At 36.7% G+C, this 15,541-nt stretch overlaps 1 protein-coding gene across 3 annotated transcripts in view; it reads right to left on the reverse strand.

Moving 5' to 3' along the window:
- TPP2 (tripeptidyl peptidase 2) overlaps positions 1-15,541 on the reverse strand; it is a 48,827-nt gene that overhangs the window by 1,536 nt on the left and 31,750 nt on the right. For 2 of the 3 annotated variants that reach the window (XM_080605110.1, XM_080605111.1), the window contains 5 exons: positions 10,884-11,035; positions 10,667-10,763; positions 9,598-9,728; positions 8,095-8,302; positions 4-123 (listed from right to left, as the gene is read on the reverse strand). In XM_080605110.1, coding sequence (XP_080461236.1) covers positions 4-123; positions 8,095-8,302; positions 9,598-9,728; positions 10,667-10,763; positions 10,884-11,035 — 708 coding nt within the window. Of the gene's footprint in view, positions 1-3; positions 124-8,094; positions 8,303-9,586; positions 9,729-10,666; positions 10,764-10,883; positions 11,036-15,541 lie in introns of all 3 variants that reach the window. The other variant, XR_013955190.1, reaches the window with a different exon arrangement.

Here is a 15,541-nt window from a genome sequence, read left to right on the forward strand (position 1 = left end):
TACCTGAATGCAGTTCTTCAAGTTGTCTTTCGTTGGCTTTTCTTCTGCAAGTTTTGTTGCAAACTTGAGACCTCTGCCATACATTTTGTTTACCAATGCATGCTTATAGGCAAAAGTTAAAACCTACAATGTGAAAACAAACACAATTTAGATATTTTAATATTTGAATCCTACAAGGCTTAGCAAGAAATAGCAGATTTTGCTCAGGCAGCAGAAGTGACTTAAAGTAAAACATATGCACAAAATAGTTTGCATTTTTCTTTGCAGGGAAACAGATGATTCACAGTAGTAGTTATAAACAAAACTTTTCTACTTCTGACTTCCTGAACACGTCCAACTTCAGAATATCTAATGTAATACAGATTTCATTATTCAAATTTTTTATTCACCACATTTCTAGCTTCTTTGGACTTCCATTTGCTAGAGGCAACTGTACGGTATAAAATAACTAAAAAAATAATAACCAAGAACCAGTCAGGTGTATCTTTGACCCACAGAAACAAAGACCCAATTGAGAGTTTCGATTCCCAGGAAATGAACTTACTGCAGAAACAAGTATGAACATATATACTGAATGATATATATATGTATATATGTATGAGTATATATGTGTGTATATATAAATACACATATATATACATACACACACACAGGTATGCACATAGTTATAAACAAGCAATGAAGACAGGTAAGCATGAAGACAAGCCTCAGATTTTGGCCAACTCCTCAATATTGATACTGTATTAAGAACAGATTATAACAAAGCTTCCCCTTGATGATACAAACTCCAAAGAGAGAGTTTACAATACCTGTCAATGGTATAACCAGCACATACAAATGTTTGTGTCTACTTCAGAGTTAATGTAAAATAAACTAGGTTCTGAACACTCAAACAGGGTGTTCAGGGTGTTGCCAGATAGTTCATACTACTTCACCAGTTACAACACTGAGAATTAGTGCCAAATTAAGCACAGCTTCATATACTTCCTTTGGAACACTCATACTAAGTAGGTTTTATTATTTTTTTCCCTCAAATAGTGACAGCACCAAAATTGGAGAATATGGTATTAGTGTGGTTAGCAAAGTTTTTATGAAATCTGGTACTAAAGTTTACTATTCATTTGCTCTCGCTTAGTACAATTAGTTATCCTTTTCCTCTCTGACTCCTCCAATAAAAGTCACATTTTCCCAACAACGAATACTTAAAACATAGAATTGAGAAGCTAACAGAAACACTTCAAGGATGTTAAAAAATACTTTGTATTACAATACAAAAATGTACATACTTTCCAGAAATATAAATGTTAAGGAATCTGACATCCCTATCCTGTAAGGACTGAAGACCCTTCCTAATTTCAGCTACCTGAATACGCTTATACTGAATGTTAATTGCACACACTATTCTTTGCAGGATATATGCTTAAAAGACTGAGCTAGAAGAAGAAATAACACAATTATCATGAAAGAAAAGGTGTAATTTTCAAGCTCTGAAGTATATGCCAAGCACTCAGAGTTGCTCGTTCTTCTGTCTTCAAGTACTTATTTTGTTCTGTTGAAGCATTCACTTAAGCTACAACAGCTTTTGAATACAATTCGTATTAGTTAAAGCACAGACATATATGCAACGATGAGCTTACAGCACCATTCACATACAGATTTTCCAAATATTGCTATTGGAAAAGTATTTTGCATGCTGTGTTCTCAATCCAATTATTTTGGATATTTTCCTAGAGCAAAACACATCAGCAAACACTTCTGAATAACTGCTCAGTGGGTCCATTAGCAGACTCAATTGGTTAAACTAAACAACAAAAAAAATCCCTTCTGGAAAGATGATAGAACCACAAAACAAAAACAGAAACAAACAAATAAACCAAAATCAAATGAAAGATGCATTGGAGCTCTCAGCAAATATAACATATTAGAGGCTAACCAAAAATAACGTCACTGCTCTATTAAGAAAACTCTTACCTGACCCTGTAAGTTTTGAATGGCTACTGAACATCAGTGATAAAGGCAGGAGGAAAGCCACTTGACAGCATTTCTTTCGTAACAGGGCTTCCTAGAGTTTTTGTGGCAAGAAAACAAAGCATTTTACGAAACACCCTTGCTCTGGCCAAATAAAAGTTTGGGTATTTCTACACAAAAAAAATAATAAAAAAAATCTGCTGGACCAAAAGTTTAAAACAATGCTCCAAGACTTTTTGATAAAAGATGATAATTTGTCTTAGTGCTTGATAAAAAAAAAAGTCAGCTGTAAGCAAGTTAACCAAAACTACTAAAAGTTTGTTAGCACTTCAGATGTTAAGAATAACATAATAGATGCTTTAAAACCAGTACGGATTTACAAGCAAAAAATTAGGTAAGAAATAATACTTTATAACTTGTGCATATATTGGTTCAGGTAAGCCTTATAATTAAAATATTGCAAGCTTTATAGTACCACAGTAATGAAGATAATGTTTCCTTGATATGTGTAAGCAAAATGTAAACTGGAGTGCTATTAAGATATAACATACAGCTGCTATCAGAATGTATAACAACAGCAAATAAATTTATTATATACAAAAGCAGTTGCTATATGAAAGAGTAGAAATGAATTCTCAATATTTCATATTATTTCATAATTTCAATAAACATAAAGGCCAGCTTTTCTGGCCTTGACATGGACGAGATTGGCCAAAGAACTATAAACAAAGGGTAATAAAAAAACCCAAACCAATGTGCACTTCTAGAATAATGGGTTTGGGGGAATCACTGTTAAATACTACATTCCCCAAGCTAATGGCCTGTGATAAGCATACTAAATGCGTGACCTGCAGAGGTAGTTGGATATTGAGCTCCTCATTACTTGCCTAAGTTGCTGATGGTTACACAGAGATGTGTATTTTGGATGACAGAGTTCTGAAGTGATCTCAAGACATCTGCAGAGCTGAAGTATTTTAAAGCCTGAAAATGCTCTTTAAAAACCAGTATGTTTTAAGTTCATCAATACTAAACTACCTAATAAAACCATTTGTACCTTCATACCAATACATAGGAAAAGGAAAACAGACTTATATAATCAGTTACTTCATTATTTGAACTGTTCATTAAAACGTACCTACATTTACAAATAATTACAATGCTAGGTTACACAATATAACCTATAGATAACACACACCCCAACCACTTGTAAGAATATTGAAGTTGTCACGCTTATTACCAGCAATTGAGTTTCTTCACGTTCATATACATCTATGGCAATAAACTAAGGTTTCTTGGCTACCTTTGCTGACTCTCTTCTCTATCAAATGCCTCCTTACAAATAAAAACAATATTCATACAAAAATTGACTCGTTTTCTAGAAAGGGAAGGGAGTTCATGGAACCGAGTATACAGTAACAAGCTTTTGACAGTGACAGAATACGATCAGTTGGAAGAGACAGCTGCACCTGACAGTAATATGAAAAACACTCCAGGCTAAAGATGTTTAAAAGGCAGGATGGAAAGGTCTGGGTATTTTATTTGTTTACTTATTTTTAAACATGACTTTTTCTGTATCCCCGAACAGCTAATTTAAAGGTTAACAAGCATTAAATTCAGTAGATGAGTCAGTCCCAGTAACAAACAGGCAAATCCTACTAGTCTCCTGTAGCAGTTTTGTTTAAAACTGGGGATTTGGGCCAACAAATTTTGAAATTATGTTCTGAGTAGAAGAAAAATTCCAGAATTTATATTCCAATACTAAAACACCTAAAGCACTATCACAAATGTGTTAGCATGATCAAACAAATACTGGCTGAATAGAACTGCTTCAAGTAGGGTGTATTTGAAATGCTTTTGTGCACAGAATACTTAAGTATTTTCTTTCTTGTGTCATTTAAAATTAAGCTTCAGAAACAAATGATTTAACTAGAATAGCGGAAAGTGTGAACAATGTACTCACTATCAAGAGACAGCAGCAGCTTCCCTACATACTTGCTATAATGATGACAATCATGACACTTCAATGGAAAAGAAGAAATTAAAGGAACTTAAGAATGCCATGTGGTAACACACATGCTTCAACAGCAGAAGAGAGGTGAAACCAGTAGTAGCACTTGATTTACTAGAGGGTGAGCAGAAACATGTCTGTGTGTGATAACATTCTTAACTCACCTTTAGAAACAACATAAAAGAAAACGTTCTCTTTTGGTTTTCAGAAATTCACTTAGCTTTTTAATTATTTTCATCTGAATGAACTTTGACTTAAGTGAAGCTTTGAAGTAGAAGCACCACGTTTCTCTCAATGCAATATTTCTATCTAAAGCCATACAAACACTTGAATCATCACTGCAGTAACTCTAGTGCTTCTTTTCCATTTGTTCTCACCCAGTTGTTCCATCTTCTGAGCATCAATGACCCAAAGCCATGTTCATGTACAGACAAGAGCTCCATGTTTTAAGAGCTCCACGTTTTAAGTTCCAACCTCATACATTAGAATAACTTGGCTGCCTTTCGAGGACTCCTTCATTTGAAGGACATTTATACGAGGCCTATTCCTGATCCTACATCATTACTTCAAACTTTACCTTCTTCCAAACTTTTGTTCTTCAAAAGGCAAGGCAATCATCCAAGGCTAGGCAATATAGCCAAGCCACCACACTTCATTTTATCACTCCTGCTTAAGTCTGCCCAGGGCATCATTACAGAAAAACTATTACAGTCATTTTCTTGGTTACTATTAAGGTGAGTTTTGCTGAGCACAGGTCAGCTGGGCTGAAGATCTTTACCAACAGAATGGATGCTATTGACCTTACTCAAACAACAATACCTGGTAAGTATTCTAACAATCTTAGAATCTGTTTTGAAGCCTTAAATATTACTTTACAAAATTAAGTCCTCGACACTATTCTTAAACTCCCCTCCTCAAAGGATGCAAGCTACATGAACAGTAAGGTTCCTCTTAATTTTCAAAACTTAAAATTTCCTTCTACCAGTCTTCAAAATAAACGTATTTGCACTAAGCAGCTTAATTTGTTTTTAAAATAGCAAAATACTCCAGAAGTAAAGCAGAACATTGCATGCAACACTAAGCTGAAAACTTACAGTACTGCTTCTTCTACATAAATAAAAAGTTACAAAGGAGGAAGACCAAATGCTACTGTAGATATTTAAAGCATTCTGTTGGCCTGTCTATAGGACAGAAGACACTGACATGACAGCTTGAACATCAGATGCAGTTTGGCAGAAGTGGGTAGAATGGAGGAACTAAGAAGTGTTGAATTCATTTTTTGAAGAAAAGCCCATGACACACATGTATTGCTATTCTCAGCGTTTACAACAGAAGATAAGAGGAATATAGTTGTGGTTTTTCCCCCCCTATGTTTTTTTGTGTCAGGCCATACCATAATACAATTCTGTAGTCTTGGACATTAATAGTGATCCTTAAAAAAAAGCTTAATTGGATACTCATCATACGTTTATGTTTTTGAATGACCACACAAATAACACTCCTTCACTGGCTGGAAACCACAGTGCTAACAGCTGAAACATCTCATTTGAACTGTGTAACTGCTAACTACAGCTAGATCTCAAGAAAACTGCTAGAGGAACATGACACCTGTTAGCAATAGGAATGAAAGAATATGATCATCAGCAAGCATATAATTTCTGTAACACAATGAAGAGAAACAAAAACCTTTTCTTTATTGAAAATAACTTCCCTGACTCCAGCCTTAGTCCTTTTCTCCAAATCTGTTAGTAGGGAAAATTATTACAGCGCACTATTATCTCCTTTCAAAGCAAGGTTCTCAATCCCACTAAGACCTAAGTATTTTCACTCCTCATCCCTTTCAGAGTTTCCAGAAAGAGAAAATGTAAGAGTAAAAATGTGAAAAATTAAGTCTCAGTTCCAAAAAATTGATAGCAAAACTATCACTGCATAATTACTGACCAACATACAGGCTTATAGATCACACAAAGCACGAAGAAAAGCACCGCAGAAACTAACAAGCTATGCAAATGTATTGGGTTTTCATAGCAAGGGCTTGGTAGCAGGGGGCTGCAGGGCTGGCCCACCTAGAACAGATTGCCCCAGCTTGTGTCCGATCAGGTTTTGAATACCTCAAAGGACTGAGACTTCAACACCCACATGGGAACCTCATTCTAGCACTGGATCGCCTTCACAGAATAAAGCTTTTTCTTATGCTTAAGTAGAAACTCATGTGTTTTAGTTTTTGCCCACTGCCTCCCATCCTGTTGCTGGGAACAGTGCAAAGAGCCTGGCTGCCCCAGCACCACCTATCTATTCACACTGAAAAGATCTACTTGAGGCTTCTCTTCTCCAGGCTGAACAGTCTCAGCCTCTCCTCATACAACAGATGCTCCAGTCCCCTAACCTTTGTGGCCTTCATAATATAATACTACGCATGCTAGTAATCACAACTGTGCTGATACAGGGCAATTTGTTCAGCAGTGAGAGACCACAGAAAACAAACTGTACATGGGCCAGATGGGTAGAGTAAGTGAGGCTACGTATGGGTACAGGACAGGCTGCAGAAAAACATGGGACGACGTACCTCCCGTGTCATTAGGGTACAATAGACTCATTTTCTCCACGTTCAGAAGCCACCAGATTCAAAATATCCCAAGCACTCTAGAATATTTCTGCACTAGAAGTATCCCCAATCAGTTTAGATTTCATTTTGACTGGTAATACCAAGAGGGAAAGCAAACAAACACACTGCATAACATGAAAGAAATCATTTACATATGAAATGCTACTACAAGGTTAAAAAAAAGTTGGCCTTTTAGTTCTAATTTAACCATAAAGAAGAATCTATTTTCAGAGCGAAACCTGAACATGAACTTAGACATGGATCCATGCTTGGATCCAAGAGAGAGGTTCAAATCCCTAATCTGTTCAATTCAAGACAGAATTACTCATTCCAGACCAAAACGCTTTTCTTGATCAGCTTCCAACAGGATGACTATACTGACAGTTTTTCCACTGAAAATATTCCCATCATGTTTACAACCAAAAGATAAAAGTAGGACAGGTTTCACTACACTGGAACACAATACTGCATTTAAAGATAGGCAGCAGGAAAATCATGTCACACACAACATGATTAAAGCATAAAATCTGCTACCACAGGATACTATAATTGGTTAAAGATTAGAAGATGAATGCTTAAAAGATGTATGTGTACAAGAATATATACACTAAAGAAGTGAGGGTAGACACCATCAACCTTCTTGTTCAGGCCTCCAGTTCAAGCACAAGTTCTTAACCAGGAAGAGTCCTTATTGTCAAGTAAATTAAGTAATTTAATTTTTTTCTTTTGTAACTATCTGAAGTGCTTTGGCAATTTAACTGAAATATAAATAAATACACTGGTCACATCATCTTCCACTAACACAGCCATATGTAGAGTTACACACAGCAACTAATTAAATAATACAGAATAACGCAACCATTGAACATACAAAATCAACTCAGAATATTAAAAATCCTACAACTATAATGCCACTATAATGCCTCAAGGGATTTTTGTTCTGGAATAGCTGTCTTGAACGAAGCAGACAAACTTAAGTCTCAGGATTAGGAACCTTGAAATAACAGGGAATTTTGTGCTAATCAATTTAAGTGTAATCATTTCCAAGGGTTTCTTCTTTTACCTCTATAGACATTACTAACAGCAAAACACAAAACTTCTCTTGTCCATAGTGTAGAAGAGCCTACAGAATGCAGGACTGAACAGAGAAGGGATGCTGCACACCTGTGTACAGCTGGAACAGCTCAGAGGTTAAACCAAACTATTGCCTGAAAGGTACAGAAAGAAGCAATTCAATAAAGCAAGCACCTTTTTTGGAAATCTGGTACTGTTCTACACCCTTCCCTTAACCTTTACATTAACATGCGGAGAGCCATCCCTTACCACGGTTCTCATAGACTTCACAAAACCTCTGTGGAAAAAGGTCATTAAGGAAGCACAACTTATGGGGACAGCGTGAAAAAGCAGAAGAGAGGAACGTATGAGGCTGTGCTCACAAAGGTGGTGCATAATTCCGGGAGAGATCATCTAAATATACAACATGCAAAAGAAAAAGTCTGCTCTGCTCTCTTACCTTGCTGTCAAAAAGATCAGTCCATTTTGTTGTTTCCCAGAATGTCTCTGTCAAGGCTTCTGAGCAGCTCTCGTGATCTTCATCTTTGCCTTCAGTATCACTGGAAGCGGCCCCATCTTGGGCCTGCAGATGAAGAAGCTGGTCAGCCAGTGCACTTCCTTTTCGACAAAGGGCGTCCAGTAAAGTACTCTTCTGTTTTTCCATTTCACTAGATAAAAATAGCAAGAAAAAATATTAATGACTTTTCACAGATGTATCATTACGAACAGAATCAGTACTGATTTTAATTGTTATCAGCAGTTAGCACACACGAAATGAAAATAAGCACACAGACCATTTTAAAAATAAAGCTATTTACCATAAATAAAAATAATTGGAAAAAAAATTAGAGGTAATCTGCATTATACAAACTCAATTGTTCTTCCAAGTCTGAAACATCTGTGGCGTTTTAAGGCAAGGATAACTCAGGATTTGAAAACTGCATAAGCCAGCATCTAGAAATACAGCTTTACAGTTCTTGGCATTATAAACGGAGTCAAATCCAACACTAACATAAGCAGATACAATTCTGCTGACTTCAAAGGAATTGCATGCACTTAAAGCACCGCTGCATTTGGTGTTCAATTTCAGAAGTTACATTCAACCACATGATCTAATGGGTCAACCTCCCAAGAAATGTTTAGAATGAAATGTATTATGGCATAACTTCGTTTTTATATCAGCAACTCTAGAATTATATGCAAATATTCAGGAAAGTTAGAACAGATAGACTCATTTCACAACTGAAATCTGTATTTTATCTAAAATAACAAGCAAATGTGCACCTCCTCTTTTAAGGGACTTATCTTCAAACCTGTTGCTCTTGTATTTGTGACTAAAACAACACCTCAACACGCACTACAAAATCCACCAGTTACTCTCCAGACTACAGTGTCACGTTCCAATTACTGTCTTCCTAGGGATGTATACTGGTAATTCAGAGGAACATATCTAAAACTAAACTATAAATTCTCAAAAATACTTGTAAGCACAAGTGTGGTCACTATGCCTTTCACAAATTAAATCTTTGGCAATTGGTTATTTCTAAAACTGCTGTCAATTTTGCCCTCTAATCCATAGCCAAGAGGTTGCAAGGTATTATGAAAAGGCAGCTAGCATTCCAAACACACACCTCCACAGCAAGGTCCTAGTGTTCCCTCTGATTTGAGATTTAGCTTTATACAAACTTAATACCCCATTTTTTGGTCTTATTTACATCCTGAAAGCACCTTTGTTTATTTAACATTTCAAAGCAAAAATTTGCACGCTTCAGTGTTCCTGCATTCTTGAAATATAATAAAGAATGAAAACTTCTTGAAAGCAAACTTGAAACTATTTGTGCCTGAAGAAAAACAACTCGTAAGTCATTTAGCAATGTTATAGTCATTCCAATTCTTAACAGCAGAGACAAGGTACATAGATTAGAAAAATAGGATGCAAGAAAATTATTTACTGGGTAGGTACTTTTTTATAGTAGTTGCATCAGGTCTGGGATCAGTCTTCATGGCAAAATAAACTGCTAACGCTGTCTGATCAATATGAGAGATTACAGTATTTGCAGCTTCAACAATTTCATCAAGTCTTTTCATACGTTCCTAAATGAAGAATAAAAAGGTATTTAGCAATATGAAATCATACTAATTGATTGTTGATTTTACTACCACTAGGATAATTGCAAAGGCACACAGAAATAACAGGACGTGATTCAATATGAACTTCTGAGTTTTTTCCAACTTTTTATGCAGAAACTCCTGATGAGAAGTCTGCATTATCAAGATTTCACACATATGTACTACATTTTACTGAAAATAGATTGTAAAATACAAGGTACGTATAAGCAAAATGCAGTTTTTACAGGAAGAAAAAGCTCTTCCAGTACAAATGAATCCTCTTAATAAATAATGGTAGCAGTTGTTCATTTCACAAAGAAATGCAAAATCAGAATCAAATACACAGAAAAAAATTCTGACTAAAAACAATGACATACAGATGAAGCTGTTTATCTTCAAGATGAACAAAAAAATATACGTAGACTTTTGTTTAATAGTTCATGGTTCTCATTTTTGGCAACACTGACATACGATGGACTTAACCGTGTTATTTAAAAGGATTACTGTCCCCAGTAATTGTCCAGTTGTCTGGGCAATTCTTCTATGAGAAATTACCAATTCAGTGAAGGAGCACAATCGAAAGTGTGCTTGTCTCAGGTACCACTGTTCAGAATAATACCATTGTAACCTGAAGCAGTAAAGAAGCAGCTTTCTCATGTTTACATGTTTTTCATATGTTGAACTGAATAAGGAACAAATGATAAGCAAACATACTTTAGAAGGCTTTCATTCTACTGCAGGGTTAAGGGATTCACGTTAGGGAGGTGGCTTATTATATTATTGCCAGTCTAATTAGAAATTTCTGCTTTATTATACTAAGTACAGCTAAAGCAGTCACTTCAAGACCAAACACGTGGGAAGAAAGATTCAGTTGTTTAGGCAAAACAGATGCAGTGAGACAAAGTTTTGTAATGTTAAATAACCTTTTCAGAATCCAGCTGATGAAGTCTTGCAACATACAGAGGAAGATGATTAGGAAAGGCTTCCTTCAACTCATTGTACATGTCAGGGGTATCCAGCCTAGAAGAGAGAAGGACAGAACATGAAAGTACAGATTCTGGAGTTTTTAATCCTAGCATTAAACATATAGTTTCTTTGTATAGCTGCTTCAAGGTTGTGTAGTAATGACAGCACACATACTTGGTCATCCATTGTATTTTTAGATCTCGTAAAGCTTCAGCAAATTCTTCTTTTACATCTTTTTCTTTTTCCTGTTCTCTCTCTTTTTCTTTGCTGCCATTTTTACTCTTTGATGGTGATGGTATCAGATGATAATGAACTGTAAGAACATCCTGGAGGTGGGAAAAGAGGCACATACTGAGAAGGATACAGTACACTTTCTGATGTGATAGAAAAGCTAAATCATAGCAAGCAACTACTCTGAGCTATAGATACAGTGAGTAAGGATTCCAAGAGCAAACGTATATGTCACTAAGAATTCCGAAACTGCTCTAGCTCTTTTTTTTTTTTTTAAAAAAAAACACAATATGAGGATCTAAGTATCCGAACAGCACACTTGGTATAAGACAAAAAAAGCTTAAGACTGAACATATCTGATATTTTTGTATTCAGATAATTTTACATAATATTAGTTAGGGAATTGCAAGTTTAATTTTTTTGTTTTTAAAGAAAGCAAATAGTTTGGTTAAAAGGCAAAGGAGTCAGAGATTCTATCCTACAAATGGGGTACTAAACAAACAAATGAAGGTGACTGAATTCTAAAAATACTACAGTAACATAAACATGAATTACACCACAGGATACACAAATTTATTCCTTCTGAGAGAGTATTTCTTCCCTGTTGTGCCTACTGAAAAGCAGGTGCATCCACAGTCAACTGTTTCCCAGTTTGATGCTACAGACTTTCTTTCCAGTTTCACCTGTAGCTGTGCTCATACTAAGCAGACAACAGCTGGATTTTATTTTTGAAAACTTTACATGCTAGCAATGAAATATCACTATAGTTTGAGTTCATGCTACACTAGTTGACAAATATCACATGAAAATCAGCTACAGCTATTAAAATGAAAATCCTAATTGACCTTAGCCAATGCTCTGAAGCCCACTTCCTGAGATAACTTATACATGCATTTCCAAATAAGCCAGCATTAGAATCTAGTCATTGCTTCTAAGACATTACAGCTGGTGGGCGGATGGTTTTTTTGTGTTTTTCATTTACAAACTCTGAGGGCACATGTCCAGACAGCCTATATAGAGAATATTTCACAGAGAAGTTTAAATCCTCCAGATACGATTAGCCTGTTGAATATTACGTAAACTACTGTGTTGCCTGCTCAATTCTTGTGGCAATTTAGGTATTCAAACCAATTATTCCAAAATAGATTTTACGTGAATACATTTCCCATAAATGAAGTCAGTGTTGCATAATGAAATAAAATCTTGTGCACGATTTATTTCACTCAATTAATGAGTATAAAGGTGACTATTACAAACTGTTATGCAGAACTTTGGAATAATGGACTTAAGCACTACACTTCTGAGGCTATGGAAGAACACTGAGGCAGAACAATTTTATCTGAATGACAATCCAAACAGATCAGGGGCTTGCTAGGGTTTACTGAAAACTATACTGGTAAGACTAAGTGGCAGTATTCCCCCCCCTAAGACAATCCTTCCAGTTATTTAATATGTAATTACAGGTAAAGCACAAAAGTAACGTTTACAGATATTTTTTTTAAACCTAGTTTAGATCACTAGTACACATTAAAGTGTAGTTTTCACAGGAACTACTCTGCACACGTGCACTTCAAGTATGATGTGCACGACCAGGCAATACACCTAAACAAGACCTCAGCAGTACCTAGGCCAGAGTGTGACAAAACGCATCATGAAGGCAAAAGCATGCAGTAGAGGGTACAGAAGTCAGGACCCAGTGGTAAAGGGGCTAGCTAAGGTAATTAGAAAGGTAGAAACAATGTACTTCATTAAAACAAACCAAACATTTTAAAATGCCTACAAAGTTAGTCCAGTCAGAAAATCTGAATCAGTAATTTACAATGTCTTTTTTAATATAGATCCTATGCTGAGACTAACATTTTCCTAAGAAAGAAACCTGCCTTCCTAGAAATATTCTTCTAGTATTTCAAGATTTCCTTCCTTAAAGTTCTCTTTGAGGGTACTTGGCAACATGTTTGGGGTTATGTATCTAAATGGCCTGTCCATTCTCAAGCCTCGCCTCTATGAGAACTGTGCAGCCCCTGAGTTACCTGAACATCCCAGACAGTGTCCTTGCCCTTAAAGAAAGGCTCATCAGAGCTTAAGGAGAAGAAAGGCAACTCTTCGCAAGAGCTACAGACAGAATGGCAGTGAGCAAGCATATTATACGCTGGAAAGATTACTTGAAGGCAACTTTCAAACTAATGAGGAAGCTACTACCCTTTGTTTATCCTCTAAAAAAAGTAAGCAACATTAAAAACTTTGGAAGTATACATGATACACACTTTGGTCAGTGTGCTCCGTGCACAATTTGATAAGCCTCAGAGGGTTTCCTTTTCACTAGAACTACAAACTGTATGCATAAAACATCTACAAGGTGCTCAAAAGAGCTACGCTAATAATTAACCATTAAATTTAAAGATTTAAATTTAGACTTCTGTCTGATGCTTTGACATCTGGTACCTCATGTGGAAAAGCCCTAAAAAATACTGCTATTTGCATTTCAAAGCATTCAACAGAGTAACTAAGCACAGCAAAAAACTTCCTGAAGAAACACATTCGTGGTCTCATTTTCCTTTTAATGAATACCATGCATATGATGTCTGCACACACACAGCTGAAAGCATGTAAGGAATTCATATCTACTTTAAGATGCAAACAGCGTGCATAACATTGGTTATTTTTAAGGCAGTATTCTTGTTTAACTGAAAATTGATCTAGTTCCTTAGAGTCACCAGCCAGGTTGACACAAAATTTGATCAAATACATTCACTTCATTGTATTTTTGAAGGCCTCCTGGTTAGACAGGAATAACGTCTAATGCTGAAAGAAGTAATCCAACATATTTCTTCTTACATTTGACTTCGAATATTTATCAGGCTTTCACTGCCATTTATCTATAAGTGCATAGGAAAGGATGGCAAAGTAGGGAGAAAGATGTATGAGCTCTGTCCTTTAGCCAGCAGGGCAAGGGAGGAGATTCTGGCCCTCTGCTCTGCACTCCTGAGACCCCACCTGGAGCACTGCATTCAGCTCTGGGGCCCCCAGCACAAGAAGGACGTGGCAGTGTTAGAACGAGTCCAGAGAAGGGCCACAAAGATACTCAAGGGGCTGGAGCACCTTTCCTATGAAGACAGGCTGATGGAGTTGGGGTTGTTCAGCCTGGAGAAGAGAAGGCTCTAAGGAGACCTTACAGTGGCCTTCCAGAACCTAAAGGAGGCCTAAAAAAAAGCAGGGGAGGGGCTCTTTGTCAGGGAGTGTAGCAACAGGTCAAGGAGGAATAGTGTTAAACTAAAAGGGTAGGTTTAGATTAGATATAAGGAAGAAATTCTCTCCTGAGGATGGTGAGGCACTGGAACAGGTTGCCCAGAGAAGCTGTGGATGCCCCATCCCTGGAGGTGTTCAAGGCCAGGCTGGATGGGGCCTTGAGGAACCTGGTCTGGTGGGAGGTGTCCCTGCCCACAGCAGGGGGGATGGAACTGGACAGGCTTTAAGGTCCCTTCTGACCCAAATTATTTTGTGATCCTATGATATTGTTGTTCAAAAGTTGCATTACGTAAGGTAACAAAAAAATTGGTTCCTACAGACCAGAAAAATTCTGTTTCCATTCTGACCACATACAGGACAAAAGCTGGAGACAAGGGAAGAGTCAGATTCTAACTGCATGACAGAAGTTAGGTTGTGAAAGAAGTAAGGTACACAACCATTGCTTTTTCCCCCACGCAGCTGTTTAGCATGTGCTGCTCCATTAAGAAACAAGCACACTTTTAGGGGTAAATCAGCTTCCCATGCCAAGACAGTGGGGTTCTCTCCACTTCAGTGGGGACCAGTTCAAAGGAAAACATACGTGAATTCTGAACTTTACACTTATCCTATCTGTCTGACAACTGAACTTCGTATTTTTTTTTAAATAAAAAAAAGTTCTGCACTTACAGAAGACAGAAAGATACTTTGTAAAAAACCCATACCTAAGTGTTTCTATTATTGTCTTCAGACAAAATCAAGTCCTCAAAGGAGAATATCAGGGATTAGGTGTACCATTCTGCACTGTGTTTCCAGTAAGGCAAAGACTCTTGTTTACTATGTGAAAAGAACCCATTGACGTTTTTGTCTAGTTACAAAAGAATTAGATGTTTTCTTTGGAAAATCAGGGTGTTATTTTCTGGCATAACCTCAAACTGCTTTCATGCAAAACAGAAGCACTTTACTACAAGAAATGCCCACCCTGGGTTTCTGGTAGTATCATGCACATAGTGGCAAGCTAACAACCCCCCACACCCCAAAATCAAAACTTTTTCTGCAGAGTAGTCATTAGTATCAGAGCAGAACTAGCATAAAATAAAAATGAGACTTGGAAATAAACACTCCTAATACTACAAGAGGGCCTGGACTTATCTCTGAAAAATAATCTACATGCACCTTTTTGACTGGCCAGGCCACATAAGAGATACAGAAACAAGTTTTTGAGCATGGAAAAATATCTGTGTTGCACATACACTTAGAAGTGACAGGGCAGGGTAAACACTCAAAACTTGTCAACTCGGAAGCCCACAGACTTGTATTCTTGGAAAAAAAAAAAAAAAAAAAAAACTATTCATTAATGGAGCTCTCATGGATCAACG

This window comes from Anser brachyrhynchus (genome assembly GCF_964034855.1).
Source record: "Anser brachyrhynchus genome assembly, chromosome: 1".
NCBI classification, from domain to species: domain Eukaryota; kingdom Metazoa; phylum Chordata; class Aves; order Anseriformes; family Anatidae; genus Anser; species Anser brachyrhynchus.